At 43.9% G+C, this 21,745-nt stretch overlaps 1 protein-coding gene and 1 non-coding gene across 2 annotated transcripts in view; one reads left to right on the top strand and one right to left on the bottom strand.

The window, feature by feature from the left end:
* VAT1L (vesicle amine transport 1 like) overlaps window positions 1–21,745 on the bottom strand; it is a 149,164-nt gene that overhangs the window by 106,675 nt on the left and 20,744 nt on the right. The window contains exons 2-3 of the mRNA XM_028501805.2: window positions 17,263–17,392; window positions 13,126–13,341 (exon numbers count right to left, since the gene is read on the bottom strand). Of these exons, the coding sequence (XP_028357606.1) occupies window positions 13,126–13,341; window positions 17,263–17,392 (346 nt within the window). The remainder of the gene's footprint in view (window positions 1–13,125; window positions 13,342–17,262; window positions 17,393–21,745) is intronic.
* Window positions 14,014–14,159, top strand: LOC114488480. Its single transcript, XR_003683796.1, has one exon. It is a non-coding gene; the product is annotated as a small nucleolar RNA SNORA15 (small nucleolar RNA).

The following is a 21,745-nucleotide window of genomic DNA, read 5'->3' as shown; positions in this document are numbered from 1 at the left end:
GCTGAGGATCGGTCATGTGCAGTGCAGGACAGGAAGGGAGTATAAATGGGCATGCCTGCCTGTAGTCATAGCTATATAAGAGCATTTAGAAACATTCATGAAAAACATATTATGGTCTCCTAGGAGGGCCTCTGATTTAACGGTTACCGTTTAAATCTGTGTAGCTTCTTCAGGTTTGAGACTGGAATTATTGTGACCCCAATTTGATCTGAAGATGGACAGGGAAAAAACAGTGCAAAAACAAGCATGCTTGCATAATTTGAATTTTTGCCTCCTGAAATCCATGCTGGATACTCTAACAACATCATTTCCAATAGTAGAATTGAAAGTAGCTAAGTAGGTATTATATGCAGACCATGTGCCGACTGCTCGATACATGTTAAATTAGCTTCCTCATTTTACAAATGAGAATGAGGGTCAGGGTTCAAGCCCACACATGCCACCTCCCGCGCCTAGCCACCACACTCCACCACTGTGTGAGCCAGCAAGCTGACGTGCACAACTGAATGGCTGCTCCAAGCTGAGGGACACGGACTTGCATGCTAAACAGACTTTATGGACACAAAATAAAAAATAAAACCAAGGAGCATAAATAGCACCCTGAGTATCCAAATACTCCTTGTGTGTTGTCTTGTCGTTTTATACTGAGGTGTGTTACTGGTGCTCTCTAGCTGCTGACTTCATGCTCCGGCAAGAAGTCGGCCCTTCCACACACTGGGCGAGCAGCCAGAGAAGCCAGGCATCAGAAAAGCTCAAACGTGGATGAGTTCACAGGTCTGGTATTGAGAGATTTTGAAATAACCCTTCATTGTAGTGTGACACAGAACAAGTGCCTTTTTATGAAGATGACAGCCGTTCATCCTCCCCCTCACACAATCAGCTGGGTTGCACATTTGCTTTTATTTGCAAACATAAAAATGCGTGCAAGTTAATTATTCCATTGCCTATTATCTCCAAGGCTGGGTATTATTTGGACATAATCATGGGCACTGCATGCCGACTCAGAGCTGGCGCTGTGCTAAGGAGTCTCTCCATTATCTTGTTAACTGCACAACCTTAGGAGGGTGGTGCTTTGTTAACAATTTTACACACAAGGAAATTAAGACATAGAGGGATTAAGCAACTTGGAAGATCAGGGGATCACTTTGTAAAGTATGTGACTGTCTAACCACTATGCAGTATACCTGAAACTAATACAGAATAATATTGAACATAAACTGTAATGGAAAAATAAATTTTTTAAAAAAGCAACTTGGTTAATCACCAAGTAAGTGGTTGAATCTGGAATGCAAATACAGGTTAGTCTGACTTCCAGGATCCTAAACGTCTGCTCCAGAACAAGCATAAACTACACATACAGATAGGATTAAAATGAAGACAAACAAACTCCTTACACCTACATCCACTGTGCATTACAGAGTACCACCGCACAGCGACAGTGATACCTAATTCCCAGCGAACTTCGGAACGTCGGGCTCTGTTCTAAGTTCTCTGTGTCTTCGGCTCTCAAACTTGAACATGCATGGAGATCTCCCGGTGGGATTGTTAAAGCACAGATTGTTAGCCCACCCCAGAGTTTCTGATTCCATAGTAGGTCTAGGGTGGGGACAAAGAACATGCATCTCTAACAAGTTCCCAGATGACCCTGCTGGCCTAGAACCACACTTCAGAAACCACTGCTCTATATGAATTAACTCAGTGAACACTGGCGTCAACATTTTAAGCCTCGTCGTAAAGGTGAGGAAACTGAGGTTCTGAGAGATTAAGTGACTTGCCTAAATAAAGAGAAATATACCTTTAATCTTTTATTTGAACTTCTTTAAGCTCAGCCCAGAATAATTTTACTTCTCTCTCCAGCAAATCTTACCATAGGGGGTTAAAACCTAGAGCCTGGTTGACCCAGCTCAGGGCCATGTTGGAAAGTTATTTAGGCTGACATACATCCAGGTTTATTAATACTGAGAGGAACCCAAAAGGTTGAGTTAGAAATAAGCACTAGCTCCCTTGCCTACCCATTTATTCAATCCCTAGCACTTATGAGCTGCTTCTGGGCACTCAGCAGAGTTCCAGACAACAATGAGGATTCTCAGAAAGAGGATAAGCTCATCCTGAACCAAGTGAGCACAGGGCTGAGAAGTAAGGTCTAAATAAGGGCCATCATTGGGAAATTCAACCAATGGACCAGCTAGGCAAGCAGTTTTGCATGGGCTGCAGATATGATGCCCATCAATCAAAATGGTCATCACAACAAGTGTCACTGGCCAGGATCCCTGGAAAAGGACTCTGACTGGAGATGTGCATGCAGGGTGCTTACTAGGGAGTACTCTGGGACAGCATCTGCCAAGGAGTGGGGGAAGGAAGACTGGGCAGAGAGAGAAGCTGAGTTGTAATTGTTGCAAGAGATGCTTTTAGCCAGTCCCATAAGGAGCTCCAAAGCTGGGCTGGCCCTTCAGCATTGTTTCCATTCAGGAAGGGAACTGGGCACTTTAGTCCTGCATCCAACAATGATTAGATGTGGGCTACCCCTTAAGCAAGGCAGCTCTTTTCCCCTGGGGGCAATTACTGGAGAGGGATACAGGTGTGAGGCATCAGGAGCCAAGAATCTGGCAGCTAGGAGAAATGAATACCTTAGTCCTGAAGGGGGTTCTGGATGGCACATCCCAGCCTCCACTACAGTTCCATTAGGTAACATTTATTGAGTACTTATTATGTTCAAGCATTGTTTAAAGGTTTTTACACATAACGATTTATTTGAGACTCGCAATACTATGAGCTAAGTATAACAACTGGGTTAAACATGAGGAAACTAAAGCACACTAAGTAATAAGTCATAGAAATCAGGATTCAAATCCAGGAGTCTCCTCCAAAGACTGAATGCTTAACAACTGTTGTTGACTGTTCCTCTGACTCCCTAAGAATTTAAACAAGGGGATTGTGGTGGGGGCAGAGGGTTAGAGAAGTGGGTGCTGGTGGGACAAGTAATACGTAAGGATGTTTTTGTGCAAGAGTAGACTGACAGCATCACAGGGGATTCTGCTGAGCATGTCATGGGGAAGCTGTTGGGCAGGCACAGTCAGAGTGACTGGGGGCCAGCCTGGGGCCGACAGCCTGGTGGGTGCCCATGAGAATGGACAAGGCTGCTTCTTGCTGGGTATCTCTCCACCGAACTAATTGTTCATGCTAATCAGGACAATAATATTTTGAAAAGCAACTGTGGCCTGTTGTGTGTGTTGCTGAGGTCCCTGGGGTCACAGACCCTCAGCAAAGACTAGTCCTTGTGTTTCAAGTCTTTGGGGCATGTCCGAGGCCTGAAACTATGGAGCTGAATTTTCCTTTAAGTCTAATCATGTCTTACGTGTTTGAGGAAAGTACTGTCTGGAGTGGAGATTGGCTTTATCTGCCCCTTGCTCTCAAGTTTCAACAACCAGCTGCCAGTTGGCTGTCCAATTTGCTGCTCTTTTGATTCTGGCTATAAGTGCCAGAGAATCACTGAGTAATATTTTCTAATAAGATAATGATAATAAGAACTTGGTAATGGTAGTAATAATAGCAACTGGCATATGAGTTTGCATTGTGTCAGATAGTATGCAAAGCCCATTACATAATCCTCTTTTAAAACACTGTAAAAACTAAGAGCTGGGTATTACACTGAGTCTTAGAGATGAAGAAACAACATCCAAGGAAGTTAACATACTTGTTCAAGCTCTTTCACCTGGAAACCAGAGAACATGAGATGTAAACCGGCTCTGGGGTTCCGGAATCTATCTGCATAACTCAGATGCTGCCCTTTTTGTCTTCCTTCCTTCCTTCCTTCCTTCCTTCCTTCCTTCCTTCCTTCCTTCCTTCCTTCCTCCTTCCTTCCTCCCTCCCTCCCTCCCTCCTTCCTTTCTTTCTCTGTTCTCTTTCTTCCTTCATTTCCTCTGCAAATATCTTTCAAGCAACACCCATGTGCTCAGCCCTGGGCTCAGTGCTCAGGATTCCAGGAGAATGAGATCACACCATCCCTGCCTTCCTGGACATGGCAGCTTGGGGTTTAATTTCAGCTGGCGAGTTAACATCAAGGGCAACACCAGTGCTGAACCTGATGGACCCTGCGAGAAGTCAGCCGTGTCAATGGGGGCTCCTTTCCTCCTCCCGAGGATCCCTCAGCTCCGGGCAGCCCCTGCTTGCCCTCAGTGCTCGGGGAAGAAAGCCCACTGACTAATCCTGTGGGGTAGGATCTACTGCAGCTCACTCTGAGTAGAAACAGGGCTCCGCTCAGCACTGCCTGCTGTCAGCACAGCCCTGTCCTTAAAAACACGGGCTCTGTATTCAAAGAGTTCACACACCAGCTTGTCCTCTTCACAGTTACATGAGCTGGAGCAAGTTACTTAACCTCTCTGTGTGTCTGTTTCCTCCAGTAAAATGAGGACGTAACAGTACTACCTCATAGAGAGGATATGGAGATTACTGGGCCAATCTGTTTTACCTCCTATCCCCTTGTGAACTGATACATTAATTCAATTAACAAGGAATGAATGAATCCTGTCTCAGAGGCCCAATTTAACTTTTATAATGTTTATGATAAAGATTGTTCCCGTGACCCACTCATGATTTACTCTTAAAGGAGTTAAAAGCACCTAGAATAAAAATCAAGTGAGGCTTTCGCAGGCATAGACATAGCTTGGAAGAAGTGTTTTTAGATGTAGTTCATTCTAACCTTAGACATATTACTGACCTGCAAGAAGTCCAGGCATTGTCCACCAGCATCAGAGGTTATGGCCAGGAGGGAAGTGGGCCCTTGCTTCATGACTGGTCTCTGGAGCATTTTTGTCACTTAGGGAGGAGAGAACCTGATTCTTGGGGTCATCAGAGAACCAGGTCTTACCTATTCCAGTGAGTCCCCAGGCCACAGCCCTTCCCGTGGATGTGAGATACAGTTCGTCCTCATCCCTTTGATTATTCATGAAGGATAAGATAGATCCACTTTGTTCTGTTTACATTTCCAGAGGTTCCATTTCCTAAAGTTGCAGGCCCCTGGTGATAGCGAGGTCTTGCTACAGTGAAGTCCCCTTTATCCAGGTGCACAAGGTGGGGCAAGCAGAAAAAATGAGGGTGGTGCAGATGTTTCTGAGGCCACTGCTGTCTGTGCTTTAGTGCTAAGGACACTGGGTCAGAAATTCCTGGCACTGGACATTTGGGTTCAGATATGACCCCATACTCATTAACATTGCAGCCTTAAAAACAACACTGAACCTCTTAATTAACCTGGAAATTTATAATAGCTAAATTTCACTGGTTGTTTATCCTATGCCAAGCCTGTTCCAAGTTCCTAAGTACCACCTAAGGCTGGCACTAATATCACCCCACTTTACAGATGAGGAAAATGAATCTTAAAATGGTTGGGAGGGTGGGACTGGGATTAAACTCAGGGAGCCTCCCTCTACTACCCAACAGGGGAGGGTTGTGGTAAGGACTAAATGACTGATGTTCTCAAAGTGTCTAGTTCACAGCTGATGTCTGACACAACTTGGTGTCCGCCTTTGTTTCCTTTCTGCTCTGAGGTCCCACGCATGCACCTGCTAGTCCGGGTGCTAAAGGATACAGACTGAGCATGGATGGATGTGTGATGACGGAGCGGACGCCCGCTGTGGCAGCCATGGGGCCATGAAGAGGGACCCTCATTCAACTAATAACGTACATCAGATACAGACAAAAAACCTGGGACGAGTATTCAGAATGTGGGATGGCATGGGCAAGGGCACAAAAGACTGCTTAACAGATTGAAATGTACAAGATCACTAGGAAAGCTCCCCCCCTCTTCCCAGGGATTAATGCAGCAACAGGGCCTTCTTTAGTTCAGAAGATAACTCCTCTAGAGCATAGAAAAAATGGCTTGCAACAGTTTTTTGATTGACACCTGTTTGCTACATTTATTATGTGGTAGGAAATGGGCACAAAAAAAGCAAGACCCAGTTGCCCTGATGGAAGGGCTTATTGATTGAGGGAGAGAAGATGAGTAAACCCACAATGAATAACAGTAATGGCAACAGCTAACAGTTACTTTATGCCTGGTCCTATGTTAAGTGCTTCCTAAGCATAAGCTCATTGAACATGCATAGAAACCCTCTGAGAAGTAAATGTATTGTTGTTTTTCCCATTACATGAATGAGGAAATGGAGAAGCTGAGTGGCTTGCCCAAGGGTGTGAGCTTTGGTTGTAGACTGTCTGACTCCAGGGCCCTTGCACTTGCCCTTACTCTCAGGAGAGCAGAGGGAGATGGAAGGGGCAGCCTGGAGAGGTGGAAAAGCCACATGCCCTGTGCACAGAATAAAGGGAATGCTAGCTGCTATAATAAGTAGCCTGTGGAATACCAGTAGTTAAAATAACAGGGGTTTCTTCTTCTTTCTCACATGAAGTCTACTTAGCAATGAGGCAGGGATAGGACAGGGGATGGAAGTGTAGTTATCAAGGTTGCTGGGAGGGTGCAGGCTCTGCCACCTTTAACATGTGCTGCCCAGGTCAACCTTGGCATCTGCCAGGAAACTGGGAAGAGAGAGAGCATGGGGGAATCTCATAAGACAGGGCAGGCCTGGAAGTGATACATTTCACATGGCCGCTGCCCTCACCCATGGGCGTGAGCTCAGATGCATGGCCCTAGGTAGATGGGAGGGCAGTGGTGGGGTTGGTGGCTTAAAAAAGCAGCCCCTGGCTGAGCAGCCCCCTACCAGCAGCAACTCTGTCTGCAGAAGGAGAGCAGAGAGCTTGGGGGCAGCCATCTCAGCCACTCCCCTATGGAAGCTGAGAGAGAAAGGGAAGGAACAGGAGAGAGAAAAAGACCAGATGAAGAGGGCCACTTGTGTCAAGAAATTAAGGACTTTATCTTGACAATAGTGGGAGTCTGTGTCAATTATAAGCAGAGAATGACAAGAGCTGGTTGGTGCATTGGGGAAACCACTCTGGCTGTGAGTGAAGAGCTGGTTTAAAAAGGAAACTGTGGGCAGGAAGCCCATTAAGTGTGTGCAGCAGTAATCTAGGTGAGAGACACTGGGGCCAAAGGTAAAACAACAGTCCATGGGACAGGGAGAGAAAGGGAGGTATAGGAAATGGCCTATTATCTGGAATTCTTTACATGGAAGCCCACCGGGCCCCCAACTTCACTGTTCATGAATGCCCACCCCTCACCTCCACTCGTGTCCAGTTTACCTGCTTGTCAGCCTCAGATTGAAGTACAGATGCCACTTCCTCAAGGAAGCCTTCCCTGATTTCATCCCCCACCTCTATCCTGGGTCAGGTTCTTATTGAAAGCATTCATATCAACTTGTATCTCCCTTTCATAGCACTTGGCAGTTATGCATGCGATTCTTTGATTTAATTGTCCCTCTTTGACTTATTAAGCTTCTCATTGGAAGAAAATCTGTCATATGCTCTTGAACACCTAGGGTCTAATTCAGTGTTTTGAACTGAGACCCTCACTACATCTGTGTTGGATGAGTGAAAAGCATAAAGAAATAAATCATAGGATTTGAAAACTTGTACTATGTTAAGAAGAGCTAATGACAATTCTTCAGTTTTTGGCTTTGGTAGCTGGGTAGGTATTGGTGCCTTTCATGATCAAGGATGGTTTTATCTCAACAAAATATTCACCTGTAGTGATTTTTGCAAATGGCCATGTCATTTGTGCTGAAATTGAATAACGAGCCAATGTTCAAATCATCCAACACACTGAATATTCCTACTTACCCCAGGCTCTCCCAGTCTAATGTTAAAACACTGTATGGTTAATCCATCATTCAGGGAGGACCATCCATCTGTGGGCCCATACATGAACAGGCCCATACATGAACAGGACCAGACATGAGGTCAGGGAGCCCCCTGGGGCCTCCTTTATAGACTCTGCCTCTCCCTCTGTGGTTTCTCCTTTGAAGCGATTTGAATGACACTGGGAAACACCCCATCCATAATGAATGGAAATTAATAATTCAGTGATGGCTATTTAACTCAGTCTGAAAATGAAGTTCTGCTTTCCTTTCCAAGCTCTGTGGCCCACATCAGGCTGCTACTTTCTCTGCTAGGATGGGATGATGAAAAAGGTAAAGGGGCTCAAAAAACTCAAAAGCATCAAATGTCACACATAGGTGCAAATAACCACATAGTAACAATAATGTTATTCTCCACAAATCAAGCACACCCCCAAACAAGATGCCCAAAGCCACACTAGCTCATAAAATGGGATTGGCAGCCAAACTCTCATCTTGAAATTCCTAACAGGAGCCCCACTTGGTTGCTTATGTTGTTGCTTTTCCTTTAAGAGGTTGTAAGCCCATTTTTCAACGAGGTTCAGAAGATTCGATAAGGGGCATTACCCTCTCAGGCTGTCTGGTTGTGCTGTGGTCAGAGGAAAACAGTGCCGTGCAAAGACGTGCAGACACTCGGGCAGTTCCATTGAGAAAGCAACCTGCTCTGGATCAGATTATTTTCCTATGCTATATTAAAGCTTCCCTCGAAATTATAGTTTAAGGCTGGTATTTGTCATATTCTGTTTGCAAATTCCCTATCCCAGACTTTGATATAAATGAGACAGAAGTCTTGGTGCCATTAAAACTGCACACATATGTTTAACTCAATTTAGAAAACTTCATTCTAACTAGGTTTAGTCTTCCTGTCACCTCTTCAACATCCAGTTAGAAAACATGCGCCAGGCCAAGGTCATCTGGTTCTCTAAAATGTCTGTAGTTACTCGGACATTCCTCGTATCAATATTTTTTCTGACATATCCCCTCAATCAAGGGAAATAAAAGAAAAAATAAATAAATGGAACTACATAAAACTAAAAAGTTTTTATACAGCAGAGGAACTATCAAAATGGGATTGGCAGCCCATTTGTACAGCAAAACAAAAAGACAACCCAGTGAATGGAAAAACATGTTCGCCAATGATATATCTGATAAGGGGTTAATATAAAAAATTTAAAAAGAACTCAAGTGACTCAACACCAAGAAAATAAACAATCCAATTAAAAATGGGCAAAGGACCTGAATAAACACTTTTCCAAAGAGGACATGCAGATGGCCAATAGACATATGAAAAGGTGCTCAATGTCACTAGTCATCAGAGAAATGCAAACTAAAACCACAATGAGATACCATCTCACACCTGTCAGAATGGCTGTCATCAATAAATCAACAAGCAAGAAGTGCTGACAAGGATGTGGAGAAGAGGCACTGTTGCATTATTGCTGGGAACTCAGACTGGTGCAGCCACTGTGGAAAACAGTGTAGCGATACCTCAAAAAACTAAAAATGGAACTGCCTTATGACCAGCAGTTCCACTTCTGCAGCTACATCCAAAGAAACCTGAAACACTAAGAATATATTCACCCTTGTGTTCACTGCAGCGTTATTTACAAGAGCCAAGGTTTAGAAGCAGCCCAAGTGCCCATCAGTACATGAGTGGATAAAAAAGTTGGGGTACATTTACACAATAGAATACTAGTTGGCCATAAAAAAGAAGGAAGTCTTACCTTTCATAGCAGCATGGATGGACCTGGAGGGTATTATGTTAAGTGAAATAAGCCAGTCAGAGGAAGACAAATACCGATGATTTCACTTATATGTGGAATCCAATAAAGAATAAACAAAACAGAAATAGACCCATAAATACAGAGGACAGACTGACAGCTGTCAGAGGGGAGGGGCATGGGGGGCTGGGTGACATAGGTGAAGGGATTTAGCCAAAAAAAAACAACTCATAGACAACAGTGTGGTGGTTCCCAGGGGGAAAGGGAGGTGGGGGCGGGTAGAAGGGGATAAACGGGGGACAAGTGGTGACAGAAGGAGGTTGACTTTAGATAGTGAACACACAATACAATGTACAGATAATGTGTTGTAGAATTGTACCTCTGAAACCTATGTAATTGTATTAACGAATGTAACCCCAATAAATCCAATTACAAGAGATAATCCTCATTACACTAGAAAATAAAATAAAATGTCTATAGTTAGCACCAGGTAGAAGGAGAACTGTATTTGTTAAACACATGAATAAATGAAGGAATGAATGACTTGGATTCTGCCAACATTATAGGTTGTGAAATAGAGAAGTCTTGGGAACCAGCCAGATTAGGGTATGGATCCTAGTTCTGCTACTTGCTACATGTTTTTCTTCAGGCCTCTGTGGGCTCTCCACAGTGAAAGGGAAGGCAGCCCAGGGAAATGTCTGTATTTGTTTCCTATTGCTGCTGTAACAAGTTACCACAAGCTGAGTGTCTCAAAAATTAACCTCCCCCCCACACACAGATTTATTATATTACAGTTCTAGAGATCGGAGGTACAAAATGGGTCTCACTAAGGCTAAAAATCAAGTGTTAGCAGGGCTGTGTTCCTTCTGTAGCTCCTGGGGAAGAATCCATTTCCTTATCTCTTTTGGCATCTAAAGTTCCCCCCATTCCTTGGCTCCTGGTGCTGCTTCTGCCTTCAAAGCCTGCAGTGTCGTCTTTAAATCTCTTTCTGACCCTCCCCCCACTTCCGTCTCTAAGGACCTTCGTGATTTCGCTGGGCTCATCTGGATAATCCAAAATAATCTGTCCATCTCAAGGTCCTCGCCTTGGTCTGCAAATTCCTTTGCTGTGTAAATATCATGCTCACAGGTGCCGGGGATTAGGACATGATGTCGGTAAGGGGAAGGGGCTTATTATCCTGCCTGCTGCACTGACCACACAGCCAGCAGCTGCACTTAACAATTTGTCCAACAGGGATAAGAAGCATCTTCGTTCCTTGCCAGGGTAACACAGATAATACATTTCAAGTGCTCCCAGGGAGTACCCGCCACCACCACAGCAGTGACTGGTTGTCTTCTTGGAAGGAGTCTAATTCTGCCTGACTCACTAATTCTTCAGACTCACTGGCCTTTCCACTGTGGGGTGGTAGAATGGCCTGGGTTCTCCTTAGGTGTTCTTAGATTTTGTAAGACAGGGTCAACTCCACCATAGCTTGCTTAAGTGTTCATACACACAGATGTGCACTTGGCCAGAAGTCTTTCCTCTGATGGTAACTTTGAACTCAGTGCTTCATACCACCTATCGCATCCTGGGTGGGAGAGACACTATTCAAGGAGACCCCCTCACCTGAGAGATGGGCCATACAACCACACCTTTAAACTGGCCACAGATTAAACCAGACTACTTCCTTTTGGCACCAGGATATTTGCTTTCACTGTATTCCCTTTACTTTGGTGCTATTAGACAATCCTAGAGGTAGACCTAAAGAAAAAGCATCAAGGAAGTAATGGCATTTACTGTAACAGTTTTGTGAGGATGTTCACTACACTTCAGCATACGTTTCTTATGAGAAATCACTGAGAAGTATTCCCCAGGTCTCAAAACCTGGTACTGGTTAAAATTCTCTGTAATTTCCATTGAGTGAACACAAACTCACACAGCTGGCCATGTTTCTCTGTTCGTGCACAGTATTAGGAAACTAAGTACCCAGGCTCTTGTCCGTCTTGAACAAAGCTCTAGGACACCATGGCCTGCACCGTGTGTGCCCGCTTATGTTCCTACCCGCACTGTCCCCTTTCCCCAGCTCCTTCATCTGTTTCACATTTTAGTTCTTACTGCTGTAGTGTATGTAAGCCCAGGAAAAGGCACTGTAAAAACTTTTACCTCCAGAGATTTTTTTCTTTTTGGGAGATACATTCTCCTGACACATTCCTCTTTGTTCCAGAAACAAACTCAAATGGAAAATAAAAAACATGAAGAGTCATCAGTGCCAGTGTTCAAACATCCAGTTCTCAGCAGAATTGGCTTCAGCGCCATTGTAAAGACTGGCGCTCATGTTCATAGCACGAAAACAAGTCTCTAATGCTTTGTATGCTGAGCACACGAAGATCATAAACGTCAGAATTCTAAATGGCTTGCTGGCTGTTACCACATTAACTGGCACTAAAATCTATTTCCTTTCCAAGGGATGTTTAGCTTTTATTATATCTTTACTCATGGTCAAAAGACATTAGCAAATTTGCTAAAGTGATTGAAGATATTCCTCTTAAGGCATTCCTAAAGTTTTATCTCTTTGCCTTCCTGGGTTTTTTTTGTATGTGACCTTGTCTTCTCAGAAAGGAAAAAACAGAAACATGCTATATACTATGCAGGGTTTTGATAATTGTAAAAAGCCAGTATTTTAAGAAAATCAATGTTAGCATGACCTCCAGAGAAGATATCTTCAAGGTAGACCCAGGCACAGGAGTCAGTCTCTGAGTCATCCAGACACAGGATCACCAATACTGAGAACCTCTCAAACCCTATTAGATGGTACATCAGGACCTTCTCTTATTAATCTTTAACCCATGGAGTCCGGAACATAGTAAGTGTTCAATAAATAATTGTTGGGTTGATGAGTAGGTCCTCTCACTCCCAGAAAGATTAGCGTTCTACTCCACCCACAGTAGGCAACGACGGGAACGTAGTGCATACCATGTGGCAGGTGTGCAGTATGTACTGAGTGACTGTCACCGAGACCCATCCAAACCCTGGAAGAATTTTCTGCCATCCCTGAATTCCAGAGCAGCAGTTTTTAGTTCCAGTGCTTCCCCCCTTGTTAAAGACGCACCTGACAGGTGACATTCACACGTGCAGCTACCCTCATGGGGTGGCTTTCCCATTACATGCATGTGACTTTCCCATTATGCTAGTACAATCATAGTCCCCTTCTCTCCCACTCAAGAAAATACATCAGAACACAAACAAATAAGAATGTTGTTAATATGGGAACAATCTCAAATTCTTGGCAATTTATTGAAAAAGTAAATAATCATCCACATTTTGGGCATTTCAAATAGTAGTAGGACAGGACCGTGAGGCATCTCACAATGATTGACAGAAGCAGCTCATTGTAATACCAAGATTGAGAGTGCGTCTTACAGAAACCATCTCCGAGACCCACTGAGTCCTCACATGCCATGAAGCTCACTCTATTTGCAGTGCAGTCATTTATACAACTTTCCCCATCCATGTGAGCTTCACCAGAATTATAGAGAGCATCCCTACTAATGGAAATAGCTCACAGAGGAATTTCATTGCCACTTGAGTGTAATTTCACTTTCACCATCATGACCTTGAGGAACAGGACACACAAACAGCCAACTTACCACGCCACCACCAGCCGAGTGCACGAGCACAGACATCCCTTCTCGAAGGTTGGCCACTTCAAAGAGCATCATGTAGGCTGTGACGAAGTTCATGGGAAATGCAGCAGCCTCAGAGAAGCTCATGTCATCAGGGATCTTGTAGACAAACTCCACTGGCGTACAGACCACCTCTGCCCAGGCATTGTAATTGACAAATGCCATGACACGGTCCCCGATCTGGGCATAGGGAGGCACAGGGTTAGTGGAGCTTTCTGAACCTTTTTGAGGGATTTCTCAAATACTCAATAATCTGGTGAAAAATATAGATTCCTTCCCAGAAAAAAAAACCCTCAAATATGCACACCCTCACCTGCCTCTCAATTTCAAGGCATTTTTGGATGTTCTGAAGCCCATCTATAAAAAAATCCCAGGGGCCGTGGACACCAGATTCTGTACTCCTCGTCTTGCACATGAATATATGACATGGAGCACATCACACACCATGGAGTGCCACTGTCAGGAGGTCATTGTCCTGACTCATGCTCTCATCTAATCTCTCTGTTTTGGAGCTGAGAAAGACTGAGCCATTAGGAAGGTTAGTGGGGCGAGGCCGGGAGTCAAATCGACTGTTGTTTGTTCTCTGCCACCCCATATGGATGCCCTGACATACTAGTTCACTGTGGTATTTGCAACGAAGATATCACTGTGGATGTGAATGTGGTGCATTAAAATAGCCATGCAGATCTAAGTGCAGGAGACAAAAGGAATAACAAGGCTTAGTGCCAAATAGGAATATGCCAGCAGGGGCGAGAACAACTACCATTTACCGGGCATATATTATATGGCCAGCATTATGCTAAGAACGTTGCATGTTTTAATTCATGGCTTCTGTACAAATTCCCTATAAAAGCATGGCAGAATACTGTGTTTTATTTATCAGTAGTTTATATAGCCAGGCACCATGCAAAAAAATAAGAGCAGTCTTCCCTTTAAAGTGGTTATGATGGTATGCTACCTTTTTTCATAGCATGTCATTATTGAAGGGAAATACAAATAAGTGAACTAATACCGATAGCTTGTAGGAGCTACAAAGTGCCAGTTAAATTGAGTCATGCTGCTATTCATGTTAGTGGCTTGTACTATGACTTTCAAATGCAACATTCAAACTGCATGGTTATAATAAATTCTCCATAAATTAATCGCTTTCATATATGAATGTTTTAGTATATATGTGTGTATATATATATGTGTGTGTGTGTGTGTGTGTGTGTGTGTGTGTTCATATTGATTCTGTTTTAATTCCTTTGTAGGTTAGCATTTCTCTTCTACCCTACTCAACAAACAACAAAATCCTCCTATGAGGTGGGTTCTGTAAGAATCCCATATTACAGATGAATGATTGTAGATTACACAAAAACATTTAAATTGATGCAAAGAGAGATTAAAGCACAGGCCCAAAGTCCTGGAGCTAGAGAGTAGGTGGACCAGGACTTGAATCTAGGCAATCTGACTCCAGATAAAATAATTAATTCATTATACCTGAGATAAGTGCTACAAAGAAGACAAAGTTATATAAGGGTGCACAACAGGTGAACCTTCCAAGTCTGGGAATGTTTAACTCTAAGCCTCGGTTTTATCAACTCTAAAATGGGTATAACATTAGGAAAAGGTCCTTATGAAGTGCATGCAATGCACTTGGCAGTATGCATGTAAAATGAGAAAAGAGCAATCAATATAAGCTCTTAGAAAGAACAGATTGGTTCCTGATCTCATGGAATTCACGGTTTAGTGTTCAAAAGCTAAATATAGACCCATTATGCTTTATGAAGCAGAGAACAGCTGTCTAATGAAGCAGCTGATGAAATGGAGGAGCTGTCCCATTGACAATGAAGGTGTTAGCCCCTGGGAGTGTTGAATGCCAAATGATAAGTGTCGGCAGTGCCATCTTAAATGCAATGGCTTGGACCAGAGGATCACTGTGGACTAACACTGGCAGTCTCTTCTGCACAGAATCATGGAAACCCAAAGGTACAGACTCAGTACCCCAGAGTAGCGGGTGGTCTCCAGTGTCAGCACGGGGTGTGGCAGAGACTGTCTCAGCCGCCCAGATGGTGAGGGTCCCAGCTGTCACCGCAGGGCTGCCTGCCCCCCTCTCCCATCTCATAGTCAAAGTGGCAGAAGTGGCCACACCATCAGATCAGCCAGGTCTCAGAGCCCAGGGGTAGGCAACTTCTAAAACATCCAGTTCACTCATTTTTTGATTTTGTTAGGGAAAAAAAATATCCTGGGCAACTGAGACCAAATTGTTCCTTTACTGCTGGGCCTCCAGCAACAACTTTTCAAGCCTCTAGCAATCCATCAACCAGGAGACCTATCCAGTGTGCTGCCGCATGGAATTCTGTCTCTAACATAAGTGAAAATGTTAAGTCAAAATTATGGAGGGAATTTTAGTAATGGTTTTCTCCCAAATCATACTCTGACTGGAAACCTGCGTCTTTCATTTGTGCAGCTGAAAGTCCCTGCAGAGAAATTGGGGGTAGACACTAGGTTGACAATCTGGAGGCCAGAGCTAACTAGCAGAAGAAAGGTCATATATGAGGAGAAAATATATAATCAAGCAGAGCATGTCCTCCCTCTAAACTAAAGACAGTGACATCCCCATCTGCTGTTATGTCCTAAGATAAAGGGTCATGTATCCAGTGTTCAGAATTAACAGAGTTAGTAGTACGATCGTTTCCCTTGGGACCATATGAGGGAGTGAAGAGCAGACAGTGTCTCTTCCATGCAGCACTTCCAGGGAGAGGTGGTGCTGCCTCGGGTTCTATTGCTACCTGGGGGCAGAACATGTAAAAAGTCATACAAAAGAAAAGAAAGGCACATTTGCTTCTCGCTCAACATTTTCCTGCCCCATTATCTGAAAACAGTGACAAAAAGACTGATGGGTAAGAAGAGATTTCCAGACATTCATCATAATGAATTTGGAGCATATTGATATTTTCAGAGTATCCTGGGGCTCAGATGCACGGAGACTGAAGAGCAGACTGAAATTCAGATCCCAAGGGTGTTTTAGCATCGCATTGCATAGGATTTTTCTTCCTGCAGTTAGTATGGCAGCATCTGCAGGTTGGGAGCGAGGGCAAAGCTCGCAGGATGGTAAGAAGGCCCTGGTGACTCGAATCCAGGTTCAGGCACTACTTCCTCCTTTTTGGACCTCACAGACAATTACTGAACCATTCTGAACCTCAACTCTAAGGAGACAGTAACAAACGTAATTTCGCAGGGTTTTGGTGAGGCTGAAAAAAGAAAACTTGCCCTTGTTTCTGGCTATAGCGGGTTCTCAATGTTAGATCCACTCATGTCTCCCTGGGGAAGCACTTAGTAGTAAGCAAGAGCTCTTGTACCTAATTTCTATTGGTTTTCTGACTCCGAACTACTGCAATTTTGTGTGATTGGTTTGCCCACAGTTTTTCAGCTTTTATAGACTGCTTTCTATTTATTTGCATTATAATGGTAGAAAAGGTCTATATCCTTCCACTGTTTAAATTTTTTTTTATTATGGCGAATTTCGAACATGTGCAAAAGTAGTCAGAGTGATATAATAACCCTCTTTGTCCATTATCCTACTCCCAAATCCATCAGTTCATGGCCAGTTCTGTCGTACTGTCAGAGACCGCTACCCTGTGGCTTTCAAACTTCACCCCAAAATGCCACTTGTTAAAGGATCACTTAAATATATCAGTTAAGTAGGTATTTAAAGGAATCAACATAAAAATACAGAGGCTATTTCTCCCCAACTTTACATTTTGTAATTGTTTTTTGAGCCACAGGTGATGGGAAAGTGGGAAGCATGGGAGGGAAGAGAAGGTATGCACACTTCATTAATCCAAGGCCAAGTACTCCTATTTAACAGCTGTATAACACGAACAAAGGGGATGGCAAGGTTTCCCCTGGCCACCAGACTGTTGCCAGGAGCACTGAGATGGTACATGAGAAATACATGCAGCATTTGGAGAGTCCAACATTGTTAATAAAATAAAACAATAAGATAGCAATAACAATACACATTATAAATTATGTCAAGCACTTTTGCATCATCTTTTATTATCTCAATGGATTTCAGATTGATATTACTATTTCAGTCAAAAGTCAGAACATTACCTCATATCCTTTCACGCTGTCCCCCAGAGCTTCAATAATCCCCGAACACTCAAAACCTGGCACCAGGGGGGTCTTGGGAGGGTTGTCGATGTTCCCTTGTCGCACCATCAGGTCAATGAAGTTTAAACCACTGTGATCGGCAAACGGGAAAAGAGAGAAATTCAAAATGAGAACCCAAAGCCAGCACTGGTCTGGCTTTTTTCTCTTTCTTTCCCTACCCCTCTCTCCTCCTGTCCCACCTCCCCATTCCTTTCTCCTTTCTTCCTTTCTATTTTTTTCTGTCTGGAAAAGTTTGCCTCATAGTAACATTGCTTAGCTCACTGTCACCAATAAAGCAAAACTCCATTATCTCTTACAGACAGGTAACGCTTTCCTGGCAGTTAAAATAGCTGTTGCAGAGTTTATGCTCTAATTCAGAAGACAGACCCTTTGCCCTCTCTCAGAGCCTGCTTACTCCTGCTTTAAAACACACATTGACTAGCCTGGCCATTAGCCATTCTAGCACTTATCGTCTCAGGCAGAAAATGCACTAGGAAGAAGTTGTGAGAAGACACATGGAAAGCAGCCAGACGCAATGACCATGAGCCAACCTACGAGAAAGAGAGAAAAAGAAAAAAGGCCTAATTTAAAAGGTCTCTAAACAACTGTCCCACCTCAGCCATCACACAAGCTTACAGCACTGTGCCATGAACAGCATCCTTAATGGTGACGATGAGGCAGCAAGAGATGACATTATGTCCAGCTGGAGGGGCGTCACACGAAGAAGAGAGATCACAGACATGGACCACGGATATGGGAGTACAGGGGGGAGGCTTTTTTCAAAATTGTTAGATATCTCTAGATTAGAGAAGTTGGTATATTCTATTAACATGCTTCTTTTAGAATAAGAACATTGTCATTAACATGGCAAACGCATCACCTGGAAACCCATATACTTGATTCTAATGATGCTACCAATGCTCCAAAACATATATATATATATACGTACATTTAAGAACTACAATTGGGAATTGCCTCTAACACCCATTTACTTATCAAATGAGAAAGCACATCCCACTAAATATGTATTTTTCTTCCACCAGATGTGGTTCTAATAGACTTCCTGTTCTTATAAACCACCATCTAAGAAAGACTCACTTATAGAAACCAAGCTCCTTGGCCTGGCCCAAAGCCCATTAACATCTGACCACAGTGTCTTTTCCAAGCAAGACAACTTGAATTATTTCTTAAATATGCCTCCCCGTTTCTTTCTTGGCCTCTTTGGAGCCAGGGAGGCATCTAACTCCACCTGCTCTCAACTCATCGGTTTCATCCATACAGCATGGGTGTCAGTGAGGAGGACAGCCTCCTTGAACGGTGTGTACAAGAGTCACCACCTTCTCGAGGCTTTCCTGCCCACCAGTCAGGCGGGTTTCACATACTGTCCCACTGCAGCAGCCCTGACTATGCCCTCCTTGGAGGCGGCTGTGGGCCTGTTTCTTTACCTCCAGAGTGCCTGGCACAGTAACATGGTAGGGAGTCGAGTAGCGTCTGATGAAGGAAGGAATATTCCTGAATATTCAAAAATCTGTGCTGCCAATTTGCATATAACTCCTTTTCAAATGCAGCCAAGGGAAACTCAGAAAAATAGACACATTTCTGAAATGTGTGTGTAGGCTGCCAAAGGCCCAACTTTGAAAGTTAATAGTCATTAGGGTCATGTATTAATCAAGTGTTCTCCAATCATGGCCAGTTTCTAACAAGCTTGGGCAGTCCTGGGCACAAGTCCCAGAAGTGACGGTTCTGTCAGTGTCACTGACAGTGTCACTTCTACCTGTGTAATGTTGGGGCAGTCACCTGGCCTCTTCAAGCCTCAGCTTCCTAATCTGTGAGATGGGGATTATGATAGTACCTATCTCACAAGGTTTCGGGGACATTAATGAGAGGTAAGCACTTCAATGTGGTGCCACATACATAGTAAGTGCTCAATAAACGTGAGCCTTTAAATCTGCAACCTCTATTAAAAAGGCAGAAGTATGTAATACATTTTAGGAAGACTCCATTACACAAGAGTTACAAACAGCTTCAGAGCTGAAGTGGGAAAACTTCAGCTGTCCCTTCATAAGCTTCACTTCTGTGAAGTAGCCCGTTTGCCAACACAACCAAATAAATAAAGGAATATCGATAAAAGGAATTTCTATGTCCCAAATCAAACTCTCCATCTCAGCTCACTGTGTTTTCTGTGTGTAAACCTGTGATCTCCCAAGACCCTGATGGAGAAATGCCAGGAGACATTACTTGACAGTTCTGTAAACATGCCGGTCCCTGGGGAGGCACATCCGAGACGGTCATCACGCTGTTCTACCGGGCTGCATGAAATGGGCACAGCGGTGGTACACTGGGGAGGGCCAGCTGCCCAATTCCGGCGAGAAGGACTAAGACGGACTTGATCAAGTCCTGTAGCATCCCATTTCCTCAGTGAGGTATGCAGTGACTGCATCAGGGTCACAGAGAATGCCATCCATCTTCAGGGAAAAAGTGTGAGGTGGCTGTGTCCTGGGGGCAGGGATCAAGTAAGTGTTGTTCATCTCAGCACAAAGGAGAGGTGAACTGCCGTTAACGGAGATCCCATCCCGTAGGGGTCATGCCCGACCTGCTTCTCGGTGCCTGCCCACACAGCTCCTCCTCATACGGGTATAGCCGGTGCTTACTGAGAGTGCAGTGCAGTATGTGGCAGGAACTGTGCTAAGTGCTTTACTTGTGTTATTTAAAACTCAACAATACTGCTTTAAGGTACAGACTATTATACCTGTTTTTCAGATGCAGAGCTTTAAACTCAGTAAGATTGAGTAACTTGCTTAAGGTCCCATCTTTAGAGACTGTCATAGTCAGGATTAGAGTTCAAGCAAATTCTAGAACCCGAGCCATTCCACACAACATGGACTTCCTTATGGGAACTTACCCACCATCCTTGCTGTAGAGGCGCGCCCAAGGCGCCATGTGTAGAACGTCTTATCTCTGACAGCTGACCACACCGGTGGTGGGCCCAATGTTGGAGGGGCGGCCATTCGTAATCTAACCCATGCCCTAGCATGAAATAAAGGAGCTGGTCCAAGAACTGGGTGTGTGCTCACAAACTATGAACTGGGAAACATGTAGCAAGTGAACAACTTAGCATCAGAGAGGATGTCGTAAGATAGAGCTGACCTTAAGAGATTAGTTGGCCTATGTTTTGGGAAAGGAAGCGTAAGTGAAAAAGCCCACAGGTGGGGGAATTACAAGAAAATGGATGAGGAGCAGTAGAGTCAACCAGCAGCCTGCACCAGGGTCAGGCTTCACAGACCGCACTGCTGTCACCCGGACTGGGAAGGGCCGGTCTCTGCACGCCCAGCCCGGCGTGCCTCCTGCTCTCCGATTGCCAGGTTTTCTGTTACCTCACAGGTCTTTATAATAGAAACTCTTCGTTTTTGGTTATGTGTGTGGTCTCTGCCTCATAAAACCGAATGATACAAACTAAAATAAATACTGTAATCAATAACCCTAAATCTTACCCACTAGACTGACATTACTGACCTCATTGTGTCTTCAGACAAAACCAGTAACAGTGTTTAGAGATAAATTATTTGCCCGAAGCCACACAGACAGTGAATTGCGAAGCCATGGTCTTAAACTTGGGTCCATCTAAAACTTTTCCACCACAACAGGAAAAAATAGAGGCAGATCAAGCTATACATCTTCCTAATTATAGTTTCTGGCACTGCCAAAGCAATTCAGTTTTCACCTGGAAATGTGGGTGGGAGGAGTGACTGTGCCTGACGACTCAGACCCCCAGAGTGGGTAACAGATAGTAAAATGTCTCAGCTCATTTTCACACAGCACTCGAACATTTGAGGTCATTGCAAAAAAATAGTGCTGGAAAATGCTCGACATAATGCTCTGTTAGGTAATCCTGTTTTCTCAAACATTGGTATAACTGTACTAAGACTTCTATTTTTTTCTTCCCATATTGAATTATTAGTCAAGGGCTGGGCTTAAAGGGTTATTTATTACTGAGACATAGACTCCTGAGGAATGGAGGCAGAGGTTTGAGTCAGGGACCCTGAGCCACTCAAATCACAGGATGAAGGATGTGACAGAAGACACAGGGGAATTTGGGGTTTGCGTAGCGTAGTGCAGTTTACTGCATGCTTTCAGACATATCTCATTAAATCTTGTAACCACCCCAGAAAGATGGGAAGTTCAACTGTTGTTCTTCGCATTAAATAGATGTGAACTTTCAGACTCAGATAAGAGAGCTGAGTCGTCAGAGTCAACACAATTAGTACCTGGCAGAACTGAGGCTAGAATTAAGGCCTTTAAACTCCTTATTCAATGTATATCCCATGACATCGTAACACCTCAAATGCCAGTAAGCCAAATGTTAATGAAAACAGTATTGTCAAGACCCAGGGGCATCTTAGAAGAAGAGGAAATGGTGAAAGGAGACTGAAGTGGGGTGCCTGGG

This window comes from Phyllostomus discolor, chromosome 12 (assembly GCF_004126475.2).
Source record: "Phyllostomus discolor isolate MPI-MPIP mPhyDis1 chromosome 12, mPhyDis1.pri.v3, whole genome shotgun sequence".
Taxonomy (NCBI): Eukaryota; Metazoa; Chordata; class Mammalia; order Chiroptera; family Phyllostomidae; genus Phyllostomus; species Phyllostomus discolor.
The sequence above is the reverse complement of the archived record's forward strand: the minus strand, read 5'-3'. Positions and strand labels throughout refer to the sequence as shown.